The 26,879-nt window shown below is 37.5% G+C and overlaps 1 protein-coding gene across 6 annotated transcripts in view; it reads left to right on the top strand.

Annotated features, from left to right (window-relative positions):
- LOC105495992 (coiled-coil serine rich protein 2) overlaps positions 1–26,879 on the top strand; it is a 184,757-nt gene that overhangs the window by 23,477 nt on the left and 134,401 nt on the right. For all 6 annotated transcript variants that reach the window (XM_011766009.3, XM_024797365.2, XM_011766012.2 and 3 more), the window contains exons 2-3: positions 19,210–20,665; positions 21,817–22,013. In XM_011766009.3, coding sequence (XP_011764311.1) covers positions 19,249–20,665; positions 21,817–22,013 — 1,614 coding nt within the window. In that variant the 5' untranslated portion in view covers positions 19,210–19,248. The remainder of the gene's footprint in view (positions 1–19,209; positions 20,666–21,816; positions 22,014–26,879) is intronic.

The following is a 26,879-nucleotide window of genomic DNA, read 5'->3' on the forward strand; positions in this document are numbered from 1 at the left end:
TTTATTTTTAACCTCCTCTTTGAGCTCTTTTCCTGCAGAAAAGAGGGTACAAAATAAAATAAACAAACCCAGGCCAGGCATGGTGGCTCATGCATGTAATCCCAACACTTTGGGAGGCTGAGGTGGGTGGATTACTTGAGCTCTGGAGTTCGAGACCAGTCTGGACATTGTGGCGGAAACCCATTCTTTACAAAAATTAGTCAGGTGTGGTGGCACACACCTATAGTCCCAGCTACTGGGAAGGCTGAGGTGGGAGGCTTGCTTGAGCCCAGGAGGTTGAGGCTGCAGTGAGCTGTGTTTGCACCACTTCACTCCTGCCTGGGTGGGAGACAGAGGGAGACTCTGTCTCAAACAAAAAACAAAGAAGATTGCCTCTATATTGTCTCAAGTTACTGTTTTTTTTAGTTTTTTAGTTTTTTTTTTTTTTTTTTTTTGAGACGGAGTCTCGCTCTGTCGCCCAGGCTGGAGTGCAGTGGCGCGATCTCGGCTCACTGCAAGCTCCGCCTCCCGGGTTCACGCCATTCTCCTGCCTCAGCCTCCTGAGTAGCTGGGACTACAGGCGCCCACAACCGCGCCCGGCTAATTTTTTGTATTTTTTTTTAGTAGAGACGGGGTTTCACCGTGGTCTCGATCTCCTGACCTTGTGATCCGCCCGCCTCGGCCTCCCAAAGTGCTGGGATTACAGGCGTGAGCCACCGCGCCCGGCCTGTTTTTTTGTTTTTTTTTAAAAATAGGGTGTGTTTGAAAGAATAGGTTATGTTTCCTGATGGTTTATCTCTTTATTCTTGAACCTGTTGTAGTCAGGTTTGTGTACCTCATCTTGTCTCCTGAAACTGCTTTGGCAAAGGTGACCAAATTTGTAAACTACCAAGCCCAATTATTCTTTTTAGTTTTTAGTTTACTTATATGTGGAATTTGACACTACTGCTTGTTATCTTCAAAGTTTCTTTCAAATTACTTTTTTAGTTCTTTTCTTTACCCTTGGATCATATGTTCTTTGCACTACCCCCGACCCTTCCTCCTATCCATTTTTTTAAGTGTCGGTGATACCTTTCTCTCCTTGTTGTACATCTTCTCCAGGTGACCTCACTTATTTTTGGTGGAAAATCTGACCATCATTCCTGTGCTGATAATTCCCAAATCATCGTCTCCCTTTCAGATTTTGCCCTTGCATTTCAGACTCCTTTGACCAGTAAACACCCTGGTGTATGCTCTCTAGAAATGCACCTCCAAGTTAGCTTGACGTGCTAAGTTTGTGATCTTTTTCTGCAGACATAATGTTTGCCCTCAATGAAAGGCAAACATTATGTCTGGGTAAAAAGATCATGTCTAGTCAGACAAGCCCAGAATTTTGAGCTCTTTCATCTCCCACATCTAATCAATCACTCATCCATTTGTTAGCTAAGTATTATGCTCTCATTTTGTGCCCATTATTGTGACAAAATTCTTTAGATTTAATATTGCTGATATCTTTTGCACCTTTTTGCTACAATCTTTGTTGTCTTTCTCATGTTGTAACGCCTTAACCCATCTCCCCTTCTTAACCCATCTCCTCCATACTTAAAGTGACTTTTCAAAATTCAGGTGAGATCTTTTTTTTTTTTTTATGGTTTAAAACCCTTTAGTTTCCTAATTGCCCATAATAAAGTCCAAACTTCTTAGTATGGCACATAAACCACTCTGTAGGCTGTATTTTTCCCCTATTCTTCCTTTCTTCTTATGCATTTCTGAAACCCTGTTCGCTACCATTGTTCAGTCAACAACAATTTTCTGAATGTGTCATGCTGGTTCCATGCTTCTGTTTATGCTCTTAGGCTATATTGTTTTTTCACATTCAGTGTCTGTATTTCTATTTACTATTTATCTTTTGAGACTCAGCTCAAGCATTGCCTCCTCTATGAAACCATTTATGTTATCCCTCTCTCCCAGTTAAGCACTTTCTTTTTTGTTCCCCCATGTGCTACCCCATATACTCTGCTCTAGCAGTTATAGTACTTCATTCCCCTTCTCTTGTCTACATGTCTTTTCCCTTATATTGGAAGGTCTTATTGTATCCACAACCTCTATCTCACAGCCTTATTGATAATAGGCTTTCAATAAATGTTTAATGACTGAATGAGTTTTAAGTCATTGCTGTAATAACAGCATTTCTTCCTTTACCAGATCATAAGCTGCTTATGGCAAGTACTGTATGTACCTTCTTTACTTTTCAGGATCTTGTCTTATAGTCACTTAATAAAAAAGTGTTGTGGCTGGGCACCGTGGCTCACACCTGTAATCCTAGCACTTTGGGAAGCTGAGGCGGGTGGATCACCTGAGGTCACGAGTTTGAGACCAGCCTGACCAACATGGTGAAACCCTGTCTGGACTAAAAATACAAAAGTTAGCTGGGCATGGTGGCAGGCGCCTGTAATCCTAGTAACTTGGGAGGCTAAGGCAGGAGAATCACTTGAACCCAGGAGGCGGAGGTTGCGGTGAGTCGAGATCATGCCATTGCACTCCAGCCTGGGCGACAAGAGCAAAACTCTGTCTCAAAAAAAAAAAAAAAAAGAAAAAAGTGTTGTATTAATCTGAGGTAGAGGTTTGCAGTGGATTAAGTGTGCCCTCTCTACAAAGGAAGAAGTTGAGTTGTATTAGTCCTAAGCACAATAAGATATTTGATGGTCATTATAATTAATTTATAGATGCAAACATTGCACCTAACTTTAGTCACTTTGGTATTTGGCAAATCAAGCAGATTCTCAGTGTCAGTACTCTGGGGATTGGTTAAACACTGTTAACTATTTTAAGGATTTTTACTTTTAAAAAATGTTAAGGTATGGGTGTCCTAGTTGCTATTAAGAGTTATGTGAGCAATTATCTAAAACATTTTGTAACTAAATCATATAGGGAGTCAGCATTTAAAGAGCACAGTCATACTGAGATTAAAACTGTGCTGTACTCCATTTCTTTTGTAATTTAGTATTTTTTAAAAAATATATTTTATGCCAAAAGTTTTAAGTTCCTTCTTCAAAAAAATGAAAGAAGTAGGTGTCGTGGATATGCGTAGAGATTGAGATTCTAAATTAGAATACATTATTAAGAAGGAAACTATCAGGGAAGAGATTAGGTTTCTTCATTAGGGTTAGTAACTCAGTGTAGTTTGTGGAGAGGTGGAAAAAAAATCAGTATCAGTGTTAGTACCTGTTTTACTTATGTAAACAGGAACCTATAAGTAGGAGCTTATAAACCAGTTCTATAGGGCCTCAGATATTAATTGAAATATACTGCCAATTGTGTGATAAACTGTTTTGCTTTATGCGCGTGTGTGTGTGTGTGTGTGTGTGTGTGTGTGTATATATATAGATGTGTTGATAATGTAAATTTGAGGTAAAAATTAGTAAAATACCTAGCAAGACACTATTAAGGAATATACTGTTTATTCTTGCTTTTAACCTACATTTGTAAAAAGCCAGTTAGGTGCCAGCCTATGTCTTAGGGCTTGACTGAGGCAGCAGATGAATGAAAGTCAGTCTGTGTTCTCAAAGAACTTGGCCTCCAGTGGATGGAAAATAAACTTTGAGTGGTCTGAGTGGCATTACTTGGTGTGTTGACAAGAAACAAGAGCCCACATCTGAGGCTGGTGGGTTTGGCTTCTGCAAAGGTGGTTTGATACCATGAAGAATGTGTGAAGGGTGAGGGGTAGTGCATTTCAAACACAAGACTATATATGTAAACACTTGTTGGTGAGACCATGGTCTTGTGGGATCTGTGAGTCTCAGAACTCCCAACAAATCAGGCATAAACCTTTACAAATTAGTCGAATAATTGGGGCTGATGACTAGCTACACCGTCCATAGAAACCTTGAAAAATCCCTAGCTTCCTTTTCCCTGCATTGGACTTGCTTCCCAGTATATGTCCTCATACTTCTTTTTTATGACATTAATTATATTTTTGTGTGTAGTTTTTTTTTTTTTTTTTTGAGACAGAGTCTCGCTCTGTTGCCCAGGCTGGAGTGCAGTGGCGCGATCTCGGCTCACTGCAAGCTCCACCTCTCGGGTTCACGCCATTCTCCTGCCTCTGCCTCCTGAGTAGCTGGGACTACAGGCACCCACCACCAAGCCCGGCTAATTTTTTTGTATTTTTAGTAGAGATGGGGTTTGTTTCACTGTGTTAGCCAGGATGGTCTTGATCTCCTGACCTCGTGATTTGCCTGCCTCAGTCTCCCAAAGTGCTGGAATTACAGGCATGAGCCACTGCACCTGGCCATATTTTTGTGTTTTTAAATGTCTAGTCTTTGCTAGGCCATTAGCTGTAGGAGTGCAAGGTTCATATCTGTCTGTGACAACTGTATCCACAATAACTTGTGCAGTTGCTGGCACATAATGGATGTTCAGTAAATGTTTAGTAGGCAAATAATGCTTTTATGGGTAACATAATGGTGTTATGGAAAGCATATAGTAGTTCTGTTGAAGAAGAGAATGTGGTTTAACGCATGATTTTAAGTATGAGTTTTTTCCTTTCCCATTAGGTGGAATTTAGCCACCTTGACAGTAAAGAACACACATGCCTCTTGAGTTGCTCACCTCTGTTTTCCCCTGCCTACAGTGGTTTGGAAGACATAGATAACTACGAAATAGGACATTTTGGGTGAAGTTAGGGTCTAAAGTTAGCATGGAGTTTAAAAATCTCGTATAGTTGAAATTGCCCTTGAGAAACCATGTGGTGACTTAAGTTTAACCTGGTTATCTTTTCTTGCAGCTTTGGTTGAGTACCAAAGAGTTGGTTAGTTATGAGAGTTGGCTTCTGCAAAAAAATACCCATTTTCAGATAGTAGTATCTCACTCTTGAAAATTTGCTCATACTGTGCCAAGCATGTGTAAACTGAGACTTACTGAGGGAGAAAGAGATTCATGTCTTTTCCTATACGTTCACTTTGTAAGTATATTTTTATAGAGTGGAATGATGGGTGGAATCACTTACACCATTAATGTTCCTCTAGCTCTGGAAAGTAATTTTACTTTGTCTAAATTCAAATATATTATATATATGTTGGGAGGCCAAGGTGGGCAGATCACCTGAGCCCAGGAGTTGAGACTGCAGTGAGCTGTGATACCACCACTGCACGCCAGCTTGGGTGACAGTGAGACCCTATCTTTATATATATATACACATATATATGTATATATATAATACACAGACATAAACATGTAATGTGATTGCCTCTACTATTCCCTCCTCCACCATCTCCACTCTTTTCAGGTACAGAAATTCATTTATTTACAAATAGTTTAAGTTCTGAAAGGCTGTTCATAAATTCTTTTTGTAAACAATTGCTAACATCTTCCTTTGGTGTCAGGCATTGCTGAGAAACTTTTATTTCGGTTGGTTGCTTTGGTCATATGTACAGAAGCTTATGAGTTGAAAGTAGAGGAGTTTCTGTGTGTGGGACCTGTGAACCTAGGCATTTACTGTCTCCTGGTCCTAGGACCCTGCTTTGCTTTGTGAAGTTTGCTCTTCAGAAAGATTCCTGTAACCTTCTCCCATTGGAAATGACTCAAGGCCAGGAACATCTAATTTTCAGGACATACACTTTTTTTTTCCCAACTTTTTTTTTCTTTTTAAAAAGTGCTTTATGTCCAAAGGATTACTTAATTCCCCAAAGATGAGTTAATTCAGGCATTATTGTACCAATAGTGTTTTATACAGTTGTGGAACTGGGAGGGGACCCTGGTGCACCTGCAGTTCTGAAGGGTCCATTGTATCTGGGGGAAACAGAATGGAATGTAAAAAATGTTTAGTTGATTTATGTGAGGGTCGGGTCAAGAACAGGTTAAACTAATTATGATAATAGGGGTTAGAATAGAGCAGTGGTTCCGCAGTATTTGTGTGTATCAGAATCACCTGGAAGACTTCATTAAAACAAGATCTCTGGGCTCTACAGAATTGCTGAACACTATATCTAAGGTAAGACCTTAGAAAATCTATTTTTAAGAAGTTTCTAGGTGTTACTGATACTGCTGATCAGCCTTGGTCAGGTTAGTTAGAAGTTTATGCTTTTGCTAATTCAAGAGTCCTTTGTCTTTTGTAGGAGGAGTTAAATGTAGAGATCCAGGGTTTGGGAGTTCTCTGAATAGGAGTATGCAGGTGCTCCTGAGAGAGAAAATGAAAATGAATGCCAAGAGAAGGAGGATAATGTGGAATGTGCCGAAATTTATTTCATACCTCTTTCCCTAATGAAAGTGTCCTTATTTGGGGTTTACTTTTTTATTTTTATTTTATTTTATTTTATTTTCTGAGATGGAGTCTCACTCTGTTGTCCAGGCTGGAGTGCAGTGGTGCAATCTCAGCTCCCTGCAACTTCTCTCTCCCGAGTTCAAGTGATTCTCCTGCCTCAGCCTCCCAAGTAGCTGGGATTATAGGCACCCACCACCACACCCAGCTAATTTTTGTATTTTTAGTAGAGATGTGGTTTCACCATGTTGGCCAGGCTGGTCTGGAACTCCTGACCTCAGGTGATTACCTGTCTCGACCACCTAAAGTGCTAGGATTACAGGCATGAGCCACCGTGCCCAGCCGGGGTTTACTTTTTTAAATGGAAATTACATATGGATGCTTTCAAACATAATGTTTAGAGAAAACAGCATAATTCACCCCTAGTGTTACTTACCACTCACCTTTTAATAGTTTCAGTTTTAGCTGTCACACTCCCTTTCTTGAGGGGTGTTTTGATATTTGATGGAGTGTTTCAGATTTTCTTACTTTGTGATTCCATCATTTTTTTTTATATTTATTAGTTGTGGTTCTTCTATAAAGAAGATTTTCTGTCAGTTTTTTGATTACTTTGAAATACAGGAAGAGGATACATGCTTAATTCTTTTATCAATTTGTAGAGTAAGTTGTCTTCACAGTAAGGCTTATTTTTACTCTTTATAGGATTAGAAGTAGTTTGAGGCTTTTAATTTTTTAAGAGAAGTTTTAAAAAATGAAGTATAACTTGCATACTATAAAATACATAAGTCTTTTTTTTTTTTTTTTCTACCCAGGCTGGAGTGCAGTGGTGCGATCTCAGCTCACTGCAAGCTCCGCCTCCCGGGTTCATGCTGTTCTCCTGCCTCAGCCTCCCTGCCTCCCGGGTTCATGCCATTCTCCTGCCTCAGCCTCCAGAGTAGCTGGGACTATAGGCATGTGCCACCACACCTGGCTAATTTTTTGTATTTTGAGTAGAGATGGGGTTTTACCGCGTTAGCCAGGATGGTCTATCTCCTGACCTTGGGATCCGCCTGCCTCGGCTTCCCAAAGTGCTGAGAATTACAGGTGTGAGCCACTGTGCCCGGCCAAAATACGTAAATCTTAAATGATGTACTCTTAGTGAATTTTACACCGTCCAGATCAAGTTGCCAACATCTCAGTCAACCCCTTTTCAGTTAGCCCCCTCTTGCAGAGTTAATCTCTGTCCCGGGGATTTTCAACATATGAACTCCAGGTCGGCAGAATCAACATCACCTGGAAACTTGTAAAAAGTACTTTTTCCTAAGGCCTTACCTTAGATATGTTGATTCAGAAACTCTGGGAGTGGAGTCCAGAGATCTTGTTTTAATGAAGTCTACCCGGTGATTCTGATACATACAAGCACTGTGGAACCACTGTTGTATTCTAACGCATATTATCATAATTAGTTTAATCAGTTCTTGACCTTACTCTCACATAAGTCGATCAACTGAACATTTCTCACATTCTGTTTCCCCCAGATGCACTGGATTTTTTCCTGTGCCCCTGGGTGAGAAGTCTTGCTGCAGTTTAAGGCTTCCCCAGCAGTTTAAGGCTTTTGCTTCAGAGGACAGAAGGAGGCAGGGAAGTGAGAGGCTTTGTGTTTGTTTCAGTGCAGCCTTTGATCACCTCCTGCATGCCTGTGCCATTAAGAGGGGGCTTTCTCGGCCGGGCACGGTGGCTCACGCCTGTAATCCCAGCACTTTGGGAGGCCGAGGCGGGCGGATCACAAGGTCAGGAGATCGAGACCACGGTGAAACCCCGTCTCTACTAAAAATACAAAAAATTAGCCGGGCGCGGTTGTGGGCGCCTGTAGTCCCAGCTACTCGGGAGGCTGAGGCAGGAGAATGGCGTGAACCCGGGAGGCGGAGCTTGCAGTGAGCCGAGATCGCGCCACTGCACTCCAGCCTGGGCGACAGAGCGAGACTCCGTCTCAAAAAAAAAAAAAAAAAAAAAAAAAAAAAAGAGGGGGCTTTCTCATATGTTTCTCTTGAGTACTAGGAGGAGGAGCCTGCTGTTGTGCTAGTCCACATTTGGCTTTTAAGCAGACGTTAAAATGTTAGCTTATTACTCCTTTTTGTGGTGGTCATTTCTGTCTCTTATGCTCAGCCAAAAGTGAAACTGTTAAATGTCCCATCTCTCCTTGGAGGGGCTTGTCTCCCTTTGGAATTGGGTTTACTTGGTTGCCTTACAGTATCAGCTTTCTGATGGGCTTATGAAAGGTTATGATTTTGAAGCTTATCTGGCTCTTCCAGGGTTTTAGATAGGAGTGAAATTAATTGCAGCTTTTTACATCGAAAATGGAAATCTGACCTTCATATAAATGGAATCACACTATATTTATCTTCAAGTCTCTGGATTCTCTTGTTTAAAGGAGCCTGTTAGTTTTTCTGTATTGTTGTGTATAGCAATAATTAGGTCTTCATTACCATGTTGTAGTCTAGTATGTGGAAACTACCACTAACATTTTTCTTTTTTTTTTTGAGATGGAGTTTCGCTCTTGTTGCCCAGGCTAGAGTGCAATGGTGCGATCTCACCTCACCACAACCACTGCCTCTTGGATTCAAGTGATTCTCCTGCCTGGCCTCACTAACATTTTTCTATGAAACTATAATTCTAATGTATGTAGATCTTTACAAAATGTTTCGTGTTTAGGTATTTACTGTTTGTCGTATACTGAGCAAGCTTGGACTTCAGTAATGTATTCTGGTGAATCAAACCCAGTATGTGCCATTAGTGAATTTATGGCCTAGTAGTCTTCCATCCGTGTTAATGTTACTCCTGTTACTCTTATTCCTGATGCTGGACCTCCTATGGCTTTGTCCCTACTGCCCATTTAATTTAATTTAGGGAACTTTGCTCAAGCAAATCCTATATAGACTGAAATATTAAATGTTTGCTTGTGATTTGACCTAGTGTTTGCGAAATGTCTGTACTTAATTGTTATACTTGTCTACTATTTTAAAAGGCATTATATGGGTCAGTATTCATGTAGTTTGGCATGTGTCATCTTTTCCTAGCTTTCTGCACATTAATGACATTTGCATGCCCCACAGGTATTTGAGTTTTGTGTTCCCGTACCAACTGGTAAAATTTGGAGGGAGAAAGTTTTATGGTTTGGCCAGGGGAACTTCTCGTTCCTCTTTACTTGTTAGTATTTTTGTTCTTTTAAATTTAAATTTCAGGAAGTAATACACATTGGATCTGCGTAATAACCTTATTTAATGTTCTTAAAACACAAATTCCTTGTGAGCCTAACTTTTACAAGTTACTTTGAACTCCATTTATGTGAGTGAAAATGAAGTTGTAGCTGGAGCACAGAAAGGTCATGTTGATACAATAAAGAGCCTTTGTGTTGAGCATGGCATGTCCTCTTTAAAATCTTGAAGAATCTGGAAGTAAGTGCACTGTTTTAAACCTTTACTTTGGCTAAAGTTGTCATTTTTGCTTATCTAATTGGTATTTTATTTTATTTTAGAGATGGAGTTTCACTCTTGTCACCTAGGCTGAAGTGCAATGGCACAATCTCCGGTCACTGCAACTCTCTGTTTCTAGGGTTCAAGTGATGCTCTAGCCTCAGCCTCGCAAGTAGCTAGAATTACAGGCACCTGCCACCATGTCCAGCTAATTTTTAAATTTTTTTTATTTTTTATTTTTAGTAGAGATGGGGTTTTACCATGTTGGCCAGGCTGGTCTCAAACTCCTGACCTCAGGTGATCCTCCCGCCTCGGCCTCCCAAAGTGCTTGGATTACAGGCATGAGCCACCATGCCTGGCCGCTTATTTAATTGCTATAATCAAGCCTTTGAGTAAGCTTATGCCACAGATGACAGCCAGGAAAAAATGGGAAAAGGGGGTATGAAAGAAGTAGTTGAGTAACACAAGGTTAAAAAAAATCACTTTAAATTCTAATCTAGTTGTCTGAACGTGAAAGCCAATTTCAGAAGTAACTGCTTATACGTGTGTAGTCATGAGTACTGTTGTTCAGTTAATTGCTCTTGTACTTAGTAGTGAGTTTATGTCTGTTTAAACCCCTAAAATGCAGACAATTTATACCTTCTAAAAAACTATTTGAAAAACTAGAAAAAGACAGTGAGTGGGTGGTTCCTCAGATGATGAGGTAATGGATATGAAAGGAGTTTGAAAAAGTGACAGCTCTTACTGTTCTGCTAAATTTCTGTAATTAATACCTAGGTCCTTTGCCGTCTTTATGCTTCTCCTCTGACATTAGCCATTCAGTCCCTTCCTTCATTCTTGTCCCTTGCTGTCAGTAAGCTTCTTAGAATACAGGTATGCATCGCTTAACGAAGGGGATCTGTTCTGAGAAATGCCTCCTTAGGCCATTGTTGTTCCGCGAACATCAGAGAGTATACTTACACAGACGCAGATGGTATAGCCTACTATACACCAAGGCTATATGGTATACTATCTTGCTCGTAGGCTACAAACCTGTACAGCATATTACTGTATTGAATACTGTAGGCAGTTGTAACACAACGGTAAGGAATTGTTTATCTAAAGTTATCTAAACATAGAAAAGGTACAATAGAAATATTATATAAAAGAGAAAAAATGGTGGTATACCTGTATAGGGCACTTGAATGGAGCTTGCAGAACTGAAAGTTGCTCTGGATGAGTTGGTGAGTGAGTGGGGAGTGAATGTGAAGGCCTAAGACATCATTGCACACTAGTATAGACTTTATAAACACTGTACAAACAGGATACAATAAATATGTAAAAAATAAAGTAATTGCATTACAATGTTACAATGGCTACCATGTCACTAGGCTATAGGAATTTTTCAGCTCCATTATAATCTCTTGGGACCATCGTTGTAAATCACTGACTGTAACATCATTGTGTGGCCCACTGACTGTATTTCATTTCTTTGTCATGAAGGCAGTTTTCATTGGCCCTGGAATCAGGTGAACTTGAACCCGAATCCTCTTTGACAGTTTATGAATTTGTGACTTTGGGACAAGTATATTAGCCTCTCTGAATCTTGGTTTTAGCTATTTAAGATGGGAAGACATCTACTAGCCTATAAAGATTATAAAGATTAAACAAAAAGGATGAAGTGGTAAGCATGGTACGTATCATGTAAGTGCTTAATCATATTTGCTGCTGCTTTTCCCTTATTCAGTTTTGGATTCCTTTTAAAAGTGAGAAACTTGTTTTATGGTTTTTAAAAAAGGCATTTATAAGTATTTTTGAAATTTTTTTTTTTTTTTCTTGAGATGGAGTCTCGCTCTTTTGTTCAGGCTGGAGTACAGTGGTGCGATCTCGGCTCACTGCAACCTCTGCCTCCTGGGTTCAAATGATTCTTGTGCCTCAGCCTCCTGAGTAGCTCAGATTACAGGTGTGCGCCACCACACCTGGCTAATTTTGTATTTTTGGCAGAGACAGGGTTTCACCATATTGGCCAGGCTGGGCTTGAACTCCTGACCTCAGGTGATCTGCCTGCTTTGGCTGCCCAGAGTGCTGGGATTACAGGTGTGAGCCTAATTTTTCAGGCCACCTGGCCTGAAAAAAAAATTTTAAAATATGAAATACCAATACTGTAAATGTGCTATACTTTAAAAAATTATTCTTAAACTAAAAAAAATCTGACATTTTCAAGCACTGTTTCAGATATTAGTCTAGTTCACCATTAAATTAAAGCTCACAGATGGCATTAAAGTGTCTCAGAGAAGATTATATCATTAGATGAGGTAGGCAACATATATTTTTTCAAATTGTTAATGAATGGATTTTTTAGACACCTAACCGATTACAGATTAGGTAAAGTGCATCAAAGACAGCTTGGCTACCAAAATGAAGCAGACTCACAATGTCTATTTTATTTTATTTCAAAATTATAAGCAAATATAAGCGAAATTTTCATGAACATTTAAAGACAGAAGGTATCTCATCAACAAATGAAGTGATAATATTCATAACGTAAACTTCATACTGGAGCTGTCAGACTAGTTTATCTTAAGACCAAAAGTTCAAGATGATTGATGTCATTTGTGTTGCAATTATTTGTACATTTAGAAATCAATATTCTTTATAGAGAATAGCACATTCAGGTTCTAACATTATTCTTTTCTCCCACAAAGTGGTGGAACCACAAACACTAGTAACAGTGTGTCTGTCTTTTGGGCTCATCTTATGCCTCTAAGTTATTAATACTGAAGATGCTCTTGGGAGGTAACATGTATTACCCTCATCTTAGGCAGGAAAATAGAGACACAGAGAAGGGAAAGAGTGTGATTTTCTTTCTGTGGTCTACTTGTGACAGGCAGGAAAATGTTAAAGCCTTTCTGATTCACAGGCTCTTTAGTCTTTAACATGTATTATTTATTGATTTGCAAAATGACCCTAATATGTAATATCAATACCAGTTTTCTTATGTTTATACCAAAAGTGGTTGTAGGTGTTTTGTGGAAAAGACCATTATCAAAAAATGAGGAAGACAGTTGTCTGGCATGGATACTGCCACTGTCCCTTGCTCTGCTCCTGGCAAACATTGCTGCTTGATCATGTCACTACTTCAGGTTTGAAGCTAGATTTGACCTCAGCATCCTTTTGTTTTTTAAAAACGTTAATGTTAAATTTTTAGTGGAGATGAGGTCTCACTATGTTGCTCAGTATGGTCTTCAACTCCTGAGCTCAAGCGATCCCCTCGCCTCAGCTTCCCAAACTGTTGAGATTACAGGCATGAGCCACTGTGCCTGGCCTCAGAATCTTTTTCAACATATTGCCCAAGGGAGCTATTACCAGTCAATCACAGGTCCACAAAACAAAGTTCTTTTTTAGTCTTTCCTTACTGTTAAATTAATCTGCATTAAGAGATTATGCATTTACTTACAAGTTTAGGATCTGTTAAATTTGTATTCCTGTAGCTGACCTCAAAGTACAGTATATAAGACTTAGTTTATGTTCTCAGCAGGTTTACTTTCCTGTGGGTCAAATAGACATACACACAATTAGAAGACAAACTCAGCTATATTATTGCTGTGAAGAGAATAGAGAGTGATGTAAGATTAATTTTAACTGGAAATGTTGGTGGATGTGGTGATTTTGAACTTTGAGGATAGAATCTTCCAAGTGGTCTTTAGCAAAGGCATAGAAGATAGAAAATATTGGATGGATTTTGGGGAATGACAAGTAACATATCTTGACTTAAGTATATAACAAGGATAAGGTAGAACCAAATAGCGTAGCTTGCTCCCTGTACAATGAGTTTTGGGTTTTATTTTGTTGTTCCTAGTCTCACAGATGGTTTTTAATCAGTAGAATGACGTGATCCAGGTCTGTGCTTTAAGAAGATAAATGCTGACAGTTTGAATAGAAGTAAGGTTGGAATCTTGACATAGATGTAGGAATCCTTGGTAATAGTACAGGAAGAAATGATGAGCATAAGAACTAAGATTGTGGAATGGAAGTGGTGAATTTAGAATACATTTTAAAGGTAAAATTAATGTGATTCCTATAGGATTAAATTATCCCTAGAGGCTCCAGCATTTCTTTGGAAGGATATCCAGTTATTTCCTTTGTATATTCCAAGTTTAAAAACATTTTTAAAGGTGAGTTTTTTCTCTACTTGTATTTCTGGAGAATTATTTCTTTATCCTTGATATTTCATTAACTTAACTAGGATATGTATTTGCATCTGTGATTTGGTATATTTTTTCTTTCCTTCTATAGATTTTTTTCACCTTTATTTTAGGGATATTTTCTATTATGTCCTCCTGCCTTTCATCTTCCATTTAATTAGTTATTCTACTTCAGAGATACTAATTATCTTTCTGTTTAGCCTTTGTCCTACATTTTCTTTCTCATTCTTTTGATATCTTTGTCTTTTTTTTCCTCCTCAATACTTTTTTTTTTTTTTTTTTTTTGATACAGGGTCTCACTCTTTCAGCCAGGCTGGTGTGCAGTGGCTTGATCACAGCTCACTGCAGCCTCGACCTCGTGGGCTCAGTTGATCTTCCCACTTTAGCCTCCTGAGTAGCTGGGACAACAGGTGTGCACCACCATGGCTGGCTAATTCTTGTAGTTTTTGTAGAGATGAGGTTTCTCCATGTTGTCCAGGCTGGTCTCGCACTCCTGGTCTCAAGTTATCCACCCACCTCAACCTCCTTAATATGCTCTTGTTACCTTAAGATTTTTCTCCTTGCCATTTGTTTAAGTCTTTGGTTCTTTTTCTTGCTTTGTTTTTTTTTTTTTTTTTTCAAATTCATTGTTCTTCTTAATTGGTTTCCTTAATGCTGAAGCCTTTTTTTCAATTTACCTGTTTTGTCTTTTCATCTTTGGGCTTTTGTTTCATTAGATGCATGTTCTTATTAGGTTGTTCTGTGTTACAAGAAACTGTTTATATGATTGTATGGCCATTTCTTTTTGTCTTGCTCAGGCTTAATTTGGATACCTAGGTCAAGTACTTTGCTTTTGCCCTTCTGTGGCCCTATGCTTTCCCATCTCCTTAGATTGTGTTAAATGTCCTATACGTGTCTCATTTCATACTGCTGAGGGTATAGTACCTTTCTATGGGCTTCAGATCCTTCCCTCAACTCAGTATAGGGCCTTAGAAGTTGGCAGATCTGATGATGCCTCTGCCTAGGTTTTGAAGCCTCCGTGCTCAGGATATTTTTCCTCAACTTTTCTAGGGCATGACAAATCAAATTTTTCTTTCCAAACTAGAGGTGTTTCTTAAACTTTTCAAGTTTTTTAGTTCACATTTCTTTCTCACTACTGCTTCCAGGCAGTAATCAGGCTAGTCATACTGTACCATACAGAATTTTTTTCTGTCCACCACTTTTTAAAGTTTATAGGTTCTTAGTTTAAATAGCTTTTTGTATTACACTATGTTGGTGGTGGGTTTTCCGCTAAAAAATCACATGCACACAAATATATATATATTTATATATTTATATCTTTTATTAGTTCTTGGTAACAGGACATTCTTTAGTCTTTTTTCACTCTATACTTGGACATTTGTGTGATTTTCTAAATATTTACTTTTGACATAATTAATAACATGTGTGATAGGAACTCTACTTCTTAGGCCAGGGTTGACTTGGAATCAGTTGTTTTAAAAATTAAAAAAATTGGTCTGGTGCGGTGGCTCGTGCCTGTAATCCCAGCATTCTGGGAGGCCGAGATGAGTGGATCACCTGAGGTCAAGAGTTTGAGATCAGCCTGGCCAACATGGTGAAATCCTGTCTCTACTAAAAAATAGAAAAAATTAGTCTGGCATGATGGCGGGCATCTATAATCCCAGCTACTCAGGAGGCTGAAGCAGGAGAATTGCTTGAACCCATTAGGTAGAGGTTGCAGTGAGCCGAGATCATGCCATTGCATTCCAGCCTGGGTGACAGAGAGAGACTCCATCTCAACAACAATTACAACAAAAATTTTAAAAATTTAGCTGGGTGCAGTGGCTTATGCCTGTAATCTCAACACTTTGAGAAGCCAAGGTGGGAAGATTGCTTGAGCCCAGGAATCCCAGACCAGCCTGGGCAATATAGCAAGGCCTCCACCTCTATAAAAAGTAAAAATAAATTAGCTGGCCATGGTGGTGTGCACCTATAGTCAGTCCTAGCTGCTTGGAAGGCTGAGGTAGGAAGATCGCTTGAGCCCAGGAGTTTGAGGCTGCAGTGATCTGTGATTGCACCACTGCACTCTAGCTGGGTGACAGAGCAAGACCATGTCTCTTAAAAAAAAAATACAGTGTCATACACTATATTAAAAAATCAGTATCCCTAAGGCATTTTTAAAGTTGCATTTTCGCTTGTTAGTGTTTTTACAGAATTCTTATATAATTACAGTGAACATATTGTGACCATATATTTGTTAATATTAGAACAAACATTTTAATATGTCTGGCTCATCTTTATAATCTCATCACATGATATATCATGATTCATTAAAAAGTTACTCATAGAAGACATTAGTGGTTTCTAGTTTTATGCTCTTTTGTGTGTATTGAACCTTTTCATTTTTGTAGTTTTGTGTTATATTTAAAATAAATACAAGCTTTGCACGGTGGCTTATGCCTCTGATCCCAGCACTTTGGGAGGCCAAGGTGGGAGGATCACTTGAGGCCAAGGCAAGAGGAGCACTTGAGGGTAGGAGTTCGAGACCAGCCTAGGGAATATAGCGAAACTCGTCTCTACAAAAAATTTTTTTAAAAAATTAGCTGTGTGTAATGCTGTGTGCCTTTAGTCCCAGCTACTTGAGAGGCTAAGGTGGAAGGATCACTTGAGCCAGGGAGGGGGAGGCTGCAGTGAGCCATGATCGTGCCACTGCACTCCAGCCTGGGTGACAGAGCAAGATCCTGTCTCAATAAAATAAAATAAAATAAAAATTGTGTAAAATTGAGATTAATGGACAAATCAGCTTTATTAAATCTTTACACTTCTCACCCTGGCACTGTCATTTGTATTTATGTTACCAGATGGAAATTCTTTGGAGATAGTTGTCTAAAATGACAGCTTATTACTCAACCCTTAATACCAAAAGAATTGTTTGATGCCATTATATTGTTCACCTACATACTTCTCATGGCTTTAGTAATTAAGGTTTTTCAAATGTCTTCTAGCTTTTATAAAATCATGTATTTTTTAAAAAATATATTCTTTAATTACCTTTTATTTCACGGGCTTTGGGAACAGGTGATTTTTGGCTGCATGAATGAATTGTGTAGTGGTGAAGTCTGAGATTTTAGTGCACATGCCACCCGAATAGTGTGTAGCACCCTACTACATTGTGTAGTTTTAAAAAATCTCTCACATCATCCCCCCTTCTGAGTTTCCAGTGTCCATTCTACCTCTCTGTATGCCTTTGCATACCCATAACTTAGTTCCCAATTATAAGTAAGAACATATGGTGTTTGGTTTTTCATTCCTGAATTACTTCAGAATAATGGCCTCTATCTCTATCCACATTGCTTCAGAAGATATTATTTCATTCTTTTTTATGGCTGAGTAGTATTCCATGGTGTATTTTCTTAATTCACTCATCGGTTGGTGGGTACTTAGTTTGGTTCCACATCTGGCAATTGTGAATTTTTCTGTGATAAACATACATATGCAGGTTTAAAATTTTTTTTTTTTTTAATTTTTATACAGTTTTCCTTTGGGTAGATACCCAGTGGTGAGATTGCTGGATCAAATGGTAGATTTAGTTCTTTGAGAAATCTCCATACTGTTTCCCATAGAGGTGATAATTAATTTGCATTGCCACCAGCAGTACCTAAATGTTCCCTTTTCGTCACATCTATGCCAATATCTATTGTTTTTTGGCTTTTTAATAGCCATTCTGGCTGGGATAAAGTGATACCTCATTGTGGTTTTAATTTGCATGTCCCTGATGATTAGTGATGTTGAGCATTTTTTTCATGTTTCTTGGTCATTGTATACCTTCTTTTGGAAAAATGTTTATTGATGTCATTTGTCCACTTTTTGATGGGATTATTTTTTTCCTTGCAGATTAGTTGGAGTTCCTTATAGATTCTGGATATTAATCTTTTGTTAGATGAATAGTTTGCAAATATTTTCTCCTATTCTGTGGGCTGTTTACTCTGTTTATTTTTTGCTGAGCAGAAGCTTTTTAGTTAATTAGGTCCCATTTATTTTTTTTGTTGCATTTGCTTTTGGTGTCTTAGTCATAAATTCTTTGCCTAGACTGATATCCATAAGAGTTTTTCCTAGGTTTTCTTCTAGCATTTTTATGGTTTCATGCCTTAGATTTAAGTCTTAAATCCGTCTTGGGTTGATTTTTGTATATGGTAAGAGATAGGGATCCAATTTCATTCTTCTACATGTGGCTATCCAGTTTTCCTGGCAACATTTGTTGAATAAGGTGTTCTTTTCCCAATTTTCATTATGTATGCTTTGTCAAAGGTCAGTTGATTGTATTTGGCTTTATTTCTGGGTTCTCTACTCTGTTCCTTTGCTCTATGAATGTACTTTTATACTAGTACCATGCTGTTTTTGTTACTATAGTAGCCTTGTAGTATAATTCGAAGGTGAGTAATGTGATGCCTCCAGATTTGGTTTTTTGTTTAAGATTGCTTTTTGGTTCCATATGAATTTTAGGATTGTTTTGTCTAATTCTGTGAAAAATGATGTTGGTATTTTGATACAAATTGCACTGAATCTGTGGACTGCTTTGGGCAGCATGGTCATTTTCATGATATGGATTCCTCTAATGCATGAGTGTGGGATGTATTTCCATTCGTTTGCATTGTCTGTGATTTCTTTCTGAAGTGTTTTACACTTCTCCTTGTAGAGATCTTTTACTTCCTTGGTTAAGTGTACTCCTAGGTATTTTATTTTATTTTTTTGCAGCTATGGTCAAAGGGATTGAGTTCTTGATTCTCAGCTTAGTCATTGTTGGTGTGCTACTGATTTGTGTACTTTGATTTTGCAACCTATACTTTACTGGATTTATCAAATCTAGGAATCTTTTGGAGGAGTTCGTAGAATTTTCTAGATATATAATCATATCATTGGCAAACGGAGATAGTTTGACTTCTTCTTTTCCGTTCTGAATGCCCATTATTTCATTCTCTTGCCTGAGTGCACTGGCTGTGGCTTTCCGTATGTTCTTATTTTTAAAGGAGAGACTTTTACCCAAAACAAAAAAATTATTTGAATTGGAAAATGGGAAGAAGTACTCTGAAAGTATTATTTTTTACAATGTCAAATTTGGTAGTTTAATTTTATTATTTCTGGATTTTGCTGTCATTCATAGCATATGTTTATAAAAGTTTATAAAAATGTTCTTTATTTTCTTCCAACATAAAGTTATTAATTTAATTAGTGCATTCAGTATTTGCCAGGAGTTCTGTAGGAATCATGAGTAACTTTTGGGCTTTTCTGCATATAAAAGTGTAAGTATCATATTATGTAATAATTCATATAATTATCCTTATTTAGGAATGTTTAATGTGCTGCTTTTTTCTCTTCACAGATTCTGTCAGCTTTTAAGAACAAATGCACCTTATAGCTCATGGAAGAAAAAACACAAATCAAGACGTTTTTGGGTTCCAAGTTGCCAAAGTATGGAACAAAATCTGTAAGAAGTACATTGCAGCCGATGCCAAATGGGACACCTGTTAATTTATTAGGAACTTCCAAGAATAGTAATGTCAAAAGTTACATCAAAAATAATGGCTCTGATTGTCCATCATCTCATTCATTTAATTGGAGAAAAGCAAATAAATATCAACCTTGTGCACAAGGTGCTGGAGAGCCTAACAATACTCAAAATTCACATGATAAAATAATTGATCCTGGAAAACATGTTCCTACTCAAGGAATATTTGATAAAAATGGGATGAAGGGAGGTTTGAAAAGTGTTTCTTTATTCACATCAAAGTTAGCAAAGCCATCCACTATGTTTGTGTCATCTACAGAGGAGTTAAACCAAAAGTCTTTTTCTGGACCATCAAATTTGGGTAAATTCACCAAAGGCACATTATTAGGAAGGACTTCATATTCTTCGGTCAATACTCCAAAATCACAGTTGAATGGATTTTATGGAAACCGGTCGGCTGGTAGCATGCAAAGGCCTAGAGCAAACTCCTGTGCCACCAGAAGCAGTTCTGGAGAAAGCTTAGCTCAATCCCCAGACAGTAGTAAATCTGTTAATTGTGAAAAAATGGTAAGATCACAGAGTTTTTCACATTCCATTCAGAATTCATTCCTTCCACCTTCATCTATAACCAGATCACATTCCTTTAATAGAGCTGTGGATCTTACAAAGCCTTATCAGAATCAACAGCTATCCATTAGAGTGCCTCTACGGTCAAGTATGCTAACAAGAAATTCCCGGCAGTCTGAAGTACTCAATGGGAATGAACATTTGGGGTATGGATTTAATAGGCCTTATGCTGCTGGTGGAAAGAAGTTGGCTTTACCAAATGGCCCCGGTGTAACTTCTACTTTAGGTTATAGAATGGTTCATCCCTCTCTACTGAAATCTAGCCGATCTCCATTTTCTGGGACTATCACAGTTGATGGAAATAAAAACTCACCTGCTGACACATGTGTAGAGGAAGATGCTACAGTTTTGGCTAAGGACAGAGCTACTAATAAGGACCAAGAACTGATTGAAAATGAAAGTTATAGAACAAAAAACAACCAGACTGTGAAACATGATGCTAAAATTAGATACCTGAGTGATGATGTGGATGACATTTCCTTGTCGTCTTTGTCATCTTCTGATAAGAATGATTTAAGTGAAGACTTTAGTGATGATTTTATAGATATAGAAGACTCCAATAGAACTAGAATAACTCCAGAGGAAATGTGTCTCAAAGAAGAAAAACATGAAAATGTGCCACCACAGGATATATTTGATTCCCCCAAGGAAAATGAAAAAGTCTTCAGTAAAACTGATGAATGGATAGATATAAGTGTCTCTGGTAAATATTACTAACCTTAAGTTTTTTGCTTTATTTTAGGTAATATAACTGAACTTATATTTAGGATTATCTTCAGATAGATTTCAAGATATTATCAGTTTCACGGAGGGATGGATCTAGACAAAATTGGGGTGGGGCAACATTTATTTTCCTGTGACTTCCATACCCCATTTTTCACCCTATCCAAGACAATATTAGTAACATTTGTTGTTATTAATTATAACATTTGTTGTTCTTTGGCTATTATACACAGCCTATTCCTGCTTAGTATAGACAGTGCTTCTAAATGACTTTTCCCCTACTTACCTCAACCAGCGTGGTATGCCATTAAACAAACCATCTCTTCTCTTAGGGTAGCATTTCATTGCTATTTGTTAAGAGTAAAGCTGTACCAAAGGGGAAATTAGATAATATAGGTTATGTCTAATCTGATGGATTTTTTTATCTTAGGAAATTTTTCTTGTTTAGCAATTTTTGTAGATGCGCTTCCTGAGAGAGGTTTATTTATTTATTAAACTGAAGAAAGTGAAATAATACCTGGTAAACATTTCCTCTTATGTTTGATTATCCTGTTACTAAATGCTGGAGAAAATGTATTTGGTATTTGTACACCCATATACCTGAATAAAGAACAACTAAAGGGATTAGACATAGACATGTGGTATAATGAGGGGACTAGAGCATGCATAGAGATGCATGTACAAACCCTTGATTATCTATAGGTCTTCTAAAAGAGACTACCGGAACAAGTTTATTTCCTTTTAGGGAGGCAATTATGAGTACCCTACATTATTTAATCTCTGAAGTTAAATAGTATACACAGAGGAAAAGGAGTTTCCTGGCCAGTGTTTAAGTATCTTGGGAAATATTATAGGAATATGAAGGTTTATTTACATTTTTGGAAATATTACAGAAGTGAAAGATGACTAAATGAATTTTCTTTTCATCTATTAGAAATTATTTCAGTAGGTTATTTTAAAGATTTTGCCTCTTGATGTTTTACTGCTTAGGATATAGAAAGTGCTGCAGTTATGAGTGCTTTTTTTGAGCCAGCTTTTTGGCTATGACATTCCAGATTATTAGCAGTTATATTTTTAGGACATGAGAAACAATTATATTTTTGTGACTCAATAACCTTTTTTCTCTTGAAGACAGGAGTGAATGTACAAAACATACTTCTGGGAATAATTTGGTTTCACCAGATACAGACTACAGAGCTGGTTCTTCGTTTGAACTATCTCCATCTGATAGCTCTGATGGAACATACATGTGGGATGAAGAAGGCTTGGAACCCATTGGAAATGTCCATCCGGTTGGGAGCTATGAGTCCTCTGAAATGAACAGCATAGTATGTATGGATTTATATACTCTTGGAATATTTTGTTTACCCTATTATAGAGAGACTTGTGATATGATTGATTTTTTAAAACATTTATGAATTAACTTTACTGCTTTGAGAAATGGGAATTCATATTTGTTAAGAGCCTATAAAATATCTGACTCTAATGTGAAATAAAGCATGGAGAATGTATGACATTTGACGTAAATATACTCAACATGTGTACATACATATTCATCATACATATGTGCATATTAGTAGGTTAATCTATGCCAGTGGTTCTCAAAGATGGGGGGAGGAGGTCAATGACTAGAGGTGGTTTTGTCTGTCATATTGATGAGTGCTTCTTGGCATCTAGTGGGTAGATGCCAGGGATGTTGTTTAACATCCCACAGTGCACAAGACAGAGACCACAATGAATTATCTAGCCTAAGATGGCAGTAGTGCTGCTGTTGAGAAACCTTGGTCTATGCTATACTGAGGTAACATTGAAGTGCCAGCTCTGAATGGGATAATACCAGTATATTTTTTTACTCTTAGGAAGTCTGTTGTGGGTCTGGACAGCTCTCTAGGGCAGCTGTCTTTAGTGATCTAAACTGCTTTGACTTTGGGGCTTGACCATCTTTTGAGGTCCCTTCTTGTCACTATGGCAGAGGAAGAGAGTGCCAGAGTGTCTCACACATATTATTACTTGCATTGGCCTGCAGGCAACACTTGGCACTTCCATTCATGATCTGTTGACCAGAACTAATCATGTGGTCCCACCTAAGTACTAAAGGGTTGGGAAGTGTAATCTTCGTGTGTGCCTGGAAGGCAAGGGAACCAGGTATGAGCAAGTGTTAGAAGACCTGCCATGAATTTATATGTGTAAATTTTAAGAAACATGGCAAGTAATGTGGATAATATACCGTATGGGTAAACTGTAACTGGTATGTTTGAAGTGACTCATTGCAGTTATTCAGTATATAAAATATTATTTTCCAGTAGTTGTATGGGAAAATTGGTAGTCTTTGTGGATATATTAAATTCCAAGTGGATTTCAGGCAGTGTAATTTTCTATACTCCTGTAAACCTTTTACTTAAGCCGTTGTTACCAGAGGCTTAAATTGCACAAACATTTTTTTAATGTCTATCAACACCTTGCATGCAAACATTTAATTTAGAGACAGTGTCTTCACTTCATTAGATAAAGGAGGCTCAGAAAAGATAACAGTTTAAGACCTTACATGCTATCTTACTAGGCGTTTTAAGGCAAATATGATTGAAGTGCAAATGAACATGGTGTCCAGCAGATGGCAGCAATAAACCACTTAGTACCTGACAGTTTTTAGAGGCTAACCATCTTCAGTTCATTGTTCCTGTAACTAATCCCAAAATAGCTTTCTCTAAAATATTGCAGACTGCATCTGGATTGACTGTTAGTCCTTAAGATCCCTGAGTTTCCTCCTTGTTCAGTAGGTTTCTGTATATGGTATGGGAAGCAACAAAAACATTCATTCTGTGCTTTGGAACAAGATGGTGTTTCTGTCTTTCTCTTCTGATCTAAGGAGAAGATAAAGTCTGAGAAAGGATAGAAAATTGATGGCAAAAGTTGAGAACAGTGTGTTGAGTTCTTCTACAGTGATGTTGGATTTACCATTTTTGCTCTGAAGTTATGTGAATTTTTTGTTTTGTATAAATTTTAGGCATGTACCTGTTCAAAATGTGTTTTTTTTTTTTTTTTTTTTTTTTTTGGTGAATTGGACTTTCCATCATTACTTAGTGATCTTCTGTATCTCTAATTACGCTTTTTGTTTTCAGACTTCTTTTTTTCCAAATATTAATATATCTTACCAGTTTTATTTGTGTATTTTCCCTTCTTTTACTATCAGTCTTTTTTATATATAGCAAATAGTTTATTATTTTAAAATTTTCAGTTTTTCTTTTGACTAGTGAGTTTAATCCTTTTATGTTTGCGTTTATTGTTATACTTGGACTTTATTTACTCTGCCATCTTACTATTTTTATTTAAATTGTCTTGCTTTTTTTTTGTTTCTTTCTTTTTTTTTTTCCCCCTAAAGTGGTTCAAAGTAGTATCTCTTACTTAACCCCCAAAGACCTTTAGCTTATTCTCACTTTTCTTGGTCTCTGCAACACTGCTTCTTCCAGTCCAGGTCAAGATAAGGAGCTTTCACTAGAATATACATCAACTGTGTCACTTCTAACACAGTTTAATTCCACCCACTGTTCATTTCTGCTGAGATTGTTTTTCTAGTAAGTCTTCCTTTTTGAAAGAAACAGTGTGTTCATATACATTCTGGTGCAATCTGCTATTCATGTCAGGGATCCCAACAAATAGTTTGTAGACTGATTGCTTTTCATAACACCAGTCTAGAATCCTGGTTATTTATTTGTTTAAACGCTACCAGTATTATGCAGAGGTCTAAATTACATACAGTAAAATGCACAATTTTTCTGCAGACAGGCCGGAGAATTTTGGTAATATGGATGTGTGTGTATGGATGATTATACATATGTGATGTATCTTAAAATCATCTTTCCCCCACTGTATTTCAGGGTCATCTTTGTCATAAATGAATGACTGCATATATAAATATTGCATAGACAAATATTTGTTTATTTTGTCAGTTATATGTTATTTTCATTTTTGTAGCTTTAAAATAAATTTTGCTGCCTGGTAGGGTAAGTCTTCCAGCTTTGTTTTTTCCCAAGATTTCCATAGCTCTTCTTAGTCTTTTGTATTTCCAATTAAATATTAGATTGAGCTTGTCAGTTTCCAGAAAGGACCTGCAGGGATTTTGAATGGGATTGCATTGAATTTATAGATGAGTTTGGAGAGAATTGACATATTTATGATGGAGATATAGTCCTCCATTAATTTCATACTTTAGAAATACTTCTTGCTAATGTTTTGTACTTTTCTGCAAAATGTTACACATATTTGATTTTGACACTGTAAGTGGTACCATTTTTATAATTTTATGAGTTTTTGTTGTATATACAAATACACCTGATTTTTGTTTGTTGACTTTTCTAATAACCTTGTAAATTCATCTACTAGTTACAGTAATTTGCCTGTGGATGGTTTTGGAACTGGTATATACACTATATAATCATACCATTTGCAAAGTTGTCTCACCATCCCAGCGCTTGCCCTATTACACGAGTTAGGACCACCAACATAATGTTGAATTGAAATGGTGATAGAATTTCAGAGAGAAAGCCTTAATAGTTCACCATTAAAGTTTTTGGGAGCTGAGAGGGAGTTTAATCAGAATATGGAAACTGTCTTTTATTTTGTTTGCTGAATTTTTGTTGCGAATGAATATTAAGTTTTACCAAATGCTTTCTCTACATCTGTTGAGATAATGAAATTTTTTTTGTGTTAGTGTGCTAGATTGCATGGCTTGATTTTCAAATAGTAAACTACCTTTCCATTCTTAGAATACATTCACTTGGTCATGATGTATTATCTTTTCAAATGTAGTTAAACTAGATTTTCTAATTTTTAAATTTTAAAATTATTTTTAAAAATTAATTTTTTTTTTTTTTTTTTTTTGAGATGAAGTCTCGTTCTTATCACCCAGGCTGGAGTGCAATGGTGTGATCTTGGCTCACTGCAGCCTCTGCCTCCCAGGTTCAAGCGTTTCTTCTGCCTCAGCCTCCCAAGTAGCTGAGATTACAGGTGCCTGCCACCATGCCTGGCTAAATTTTGTATTTTTAGTAGAGTCAGGGTTTCACCATGTTGGCCAGGCTGGTCTCGAACTCCTGACCTCAGGCGATCTGCCTGCCTCAGCCTCCCAAAATAGTGGGATTACTGGCATGAGCCACTGCGCCTGGCCTGAAAATTAATTTTTAGAAAAGAGATGGGGTCTTGCTATATTGTCCAGGCTGGCCTTGAACTCCTGGGCTGAAGTAATCCTCCCCCCACAGTCTCCCAAGTAGCTGGGACTACAGGTGCATGCCACCATACCCAGCTCTGCTAATAGTCTCTGTTTTTACATGTATGTTCATGAGTAAGATTGTTCTGCTCTGTAATTTTCTTGTTTTTCTTTCTGATGATGTTGCCATGTTTTGGATCAAGATCATGCTGACTTTATAATGAGTTGAGAAGTGTTTTCTTATTTTTCTGTCCTTTGAAAGAATTTGTGTACAACTAATGTGCTTATTCCTTAGGTATGTAAAAGAATTTGCAAGAATTCAGCCTTCTGGAACTGGAGTTTTCTTTATGAGAAAGTTTTTAGTAACAGTTTTAATTTTTAGATACTGGCATATTAAAATTTGTATGTTGGTTTTTGAAAATTTGTCCATTTCATCTAAACTTGTCATTTGTTGGTGAAAGTTGACTAGGATTATCCTTTTTAAAACATCTTTAGGGTCTTATAAGGACGTCTGCTTTTCATTCCTGATACTGGTAATTGGTGTTTCCTTTCTTTTTCTTCATTTCCAAGAACCAAATTTGGGCTTTGCTGATTTTTCCATATTGTGCTTATTTTCTGTTTTTATTGATTTTGGTTTATATCTTTATTTGCTTCCTTCTACTTTTCTTATTTTTTTAAAATTTATTTATTTATTTATTTTTATTATTATACTTTAAGTTCTAGGGTACATGTGCACAACGTGCAGGTTTGTTACATATGTATACTTGTGCCATGTTGGTGTGCTGCACCCATCAACTCGTCAGCACCCGTCAACTCGTCGTTTACATCAGTTATAACTTCCAATGCAATACCTTCCCTCTCCCCGCTACCCCTTCCCCATAATAGGCCCTGGTGTATGATGTTCCCCTTCTCGAGTCCAGGTGATCTCATTGTTCATTGTTCAGTTCCCACTTATGAGTGAGAACATGCGGTGTTTGGTTTTCTGTTCTTGCGA

Source organism: Macaca nemestrina, chromosome 9 (genome assembly GCF_043159975.1).
Source record: "Macaca nemestrina isolate mMacNem1 chromosome 9, mMacNem.hap1, whole genome shotgun sequence".
Lineage (NCBI taxonomy): Eukaryota > Metazoa > Chordata > Mammalia > Primates > Cercopithecidae > Macaca > Macaca nemestrina.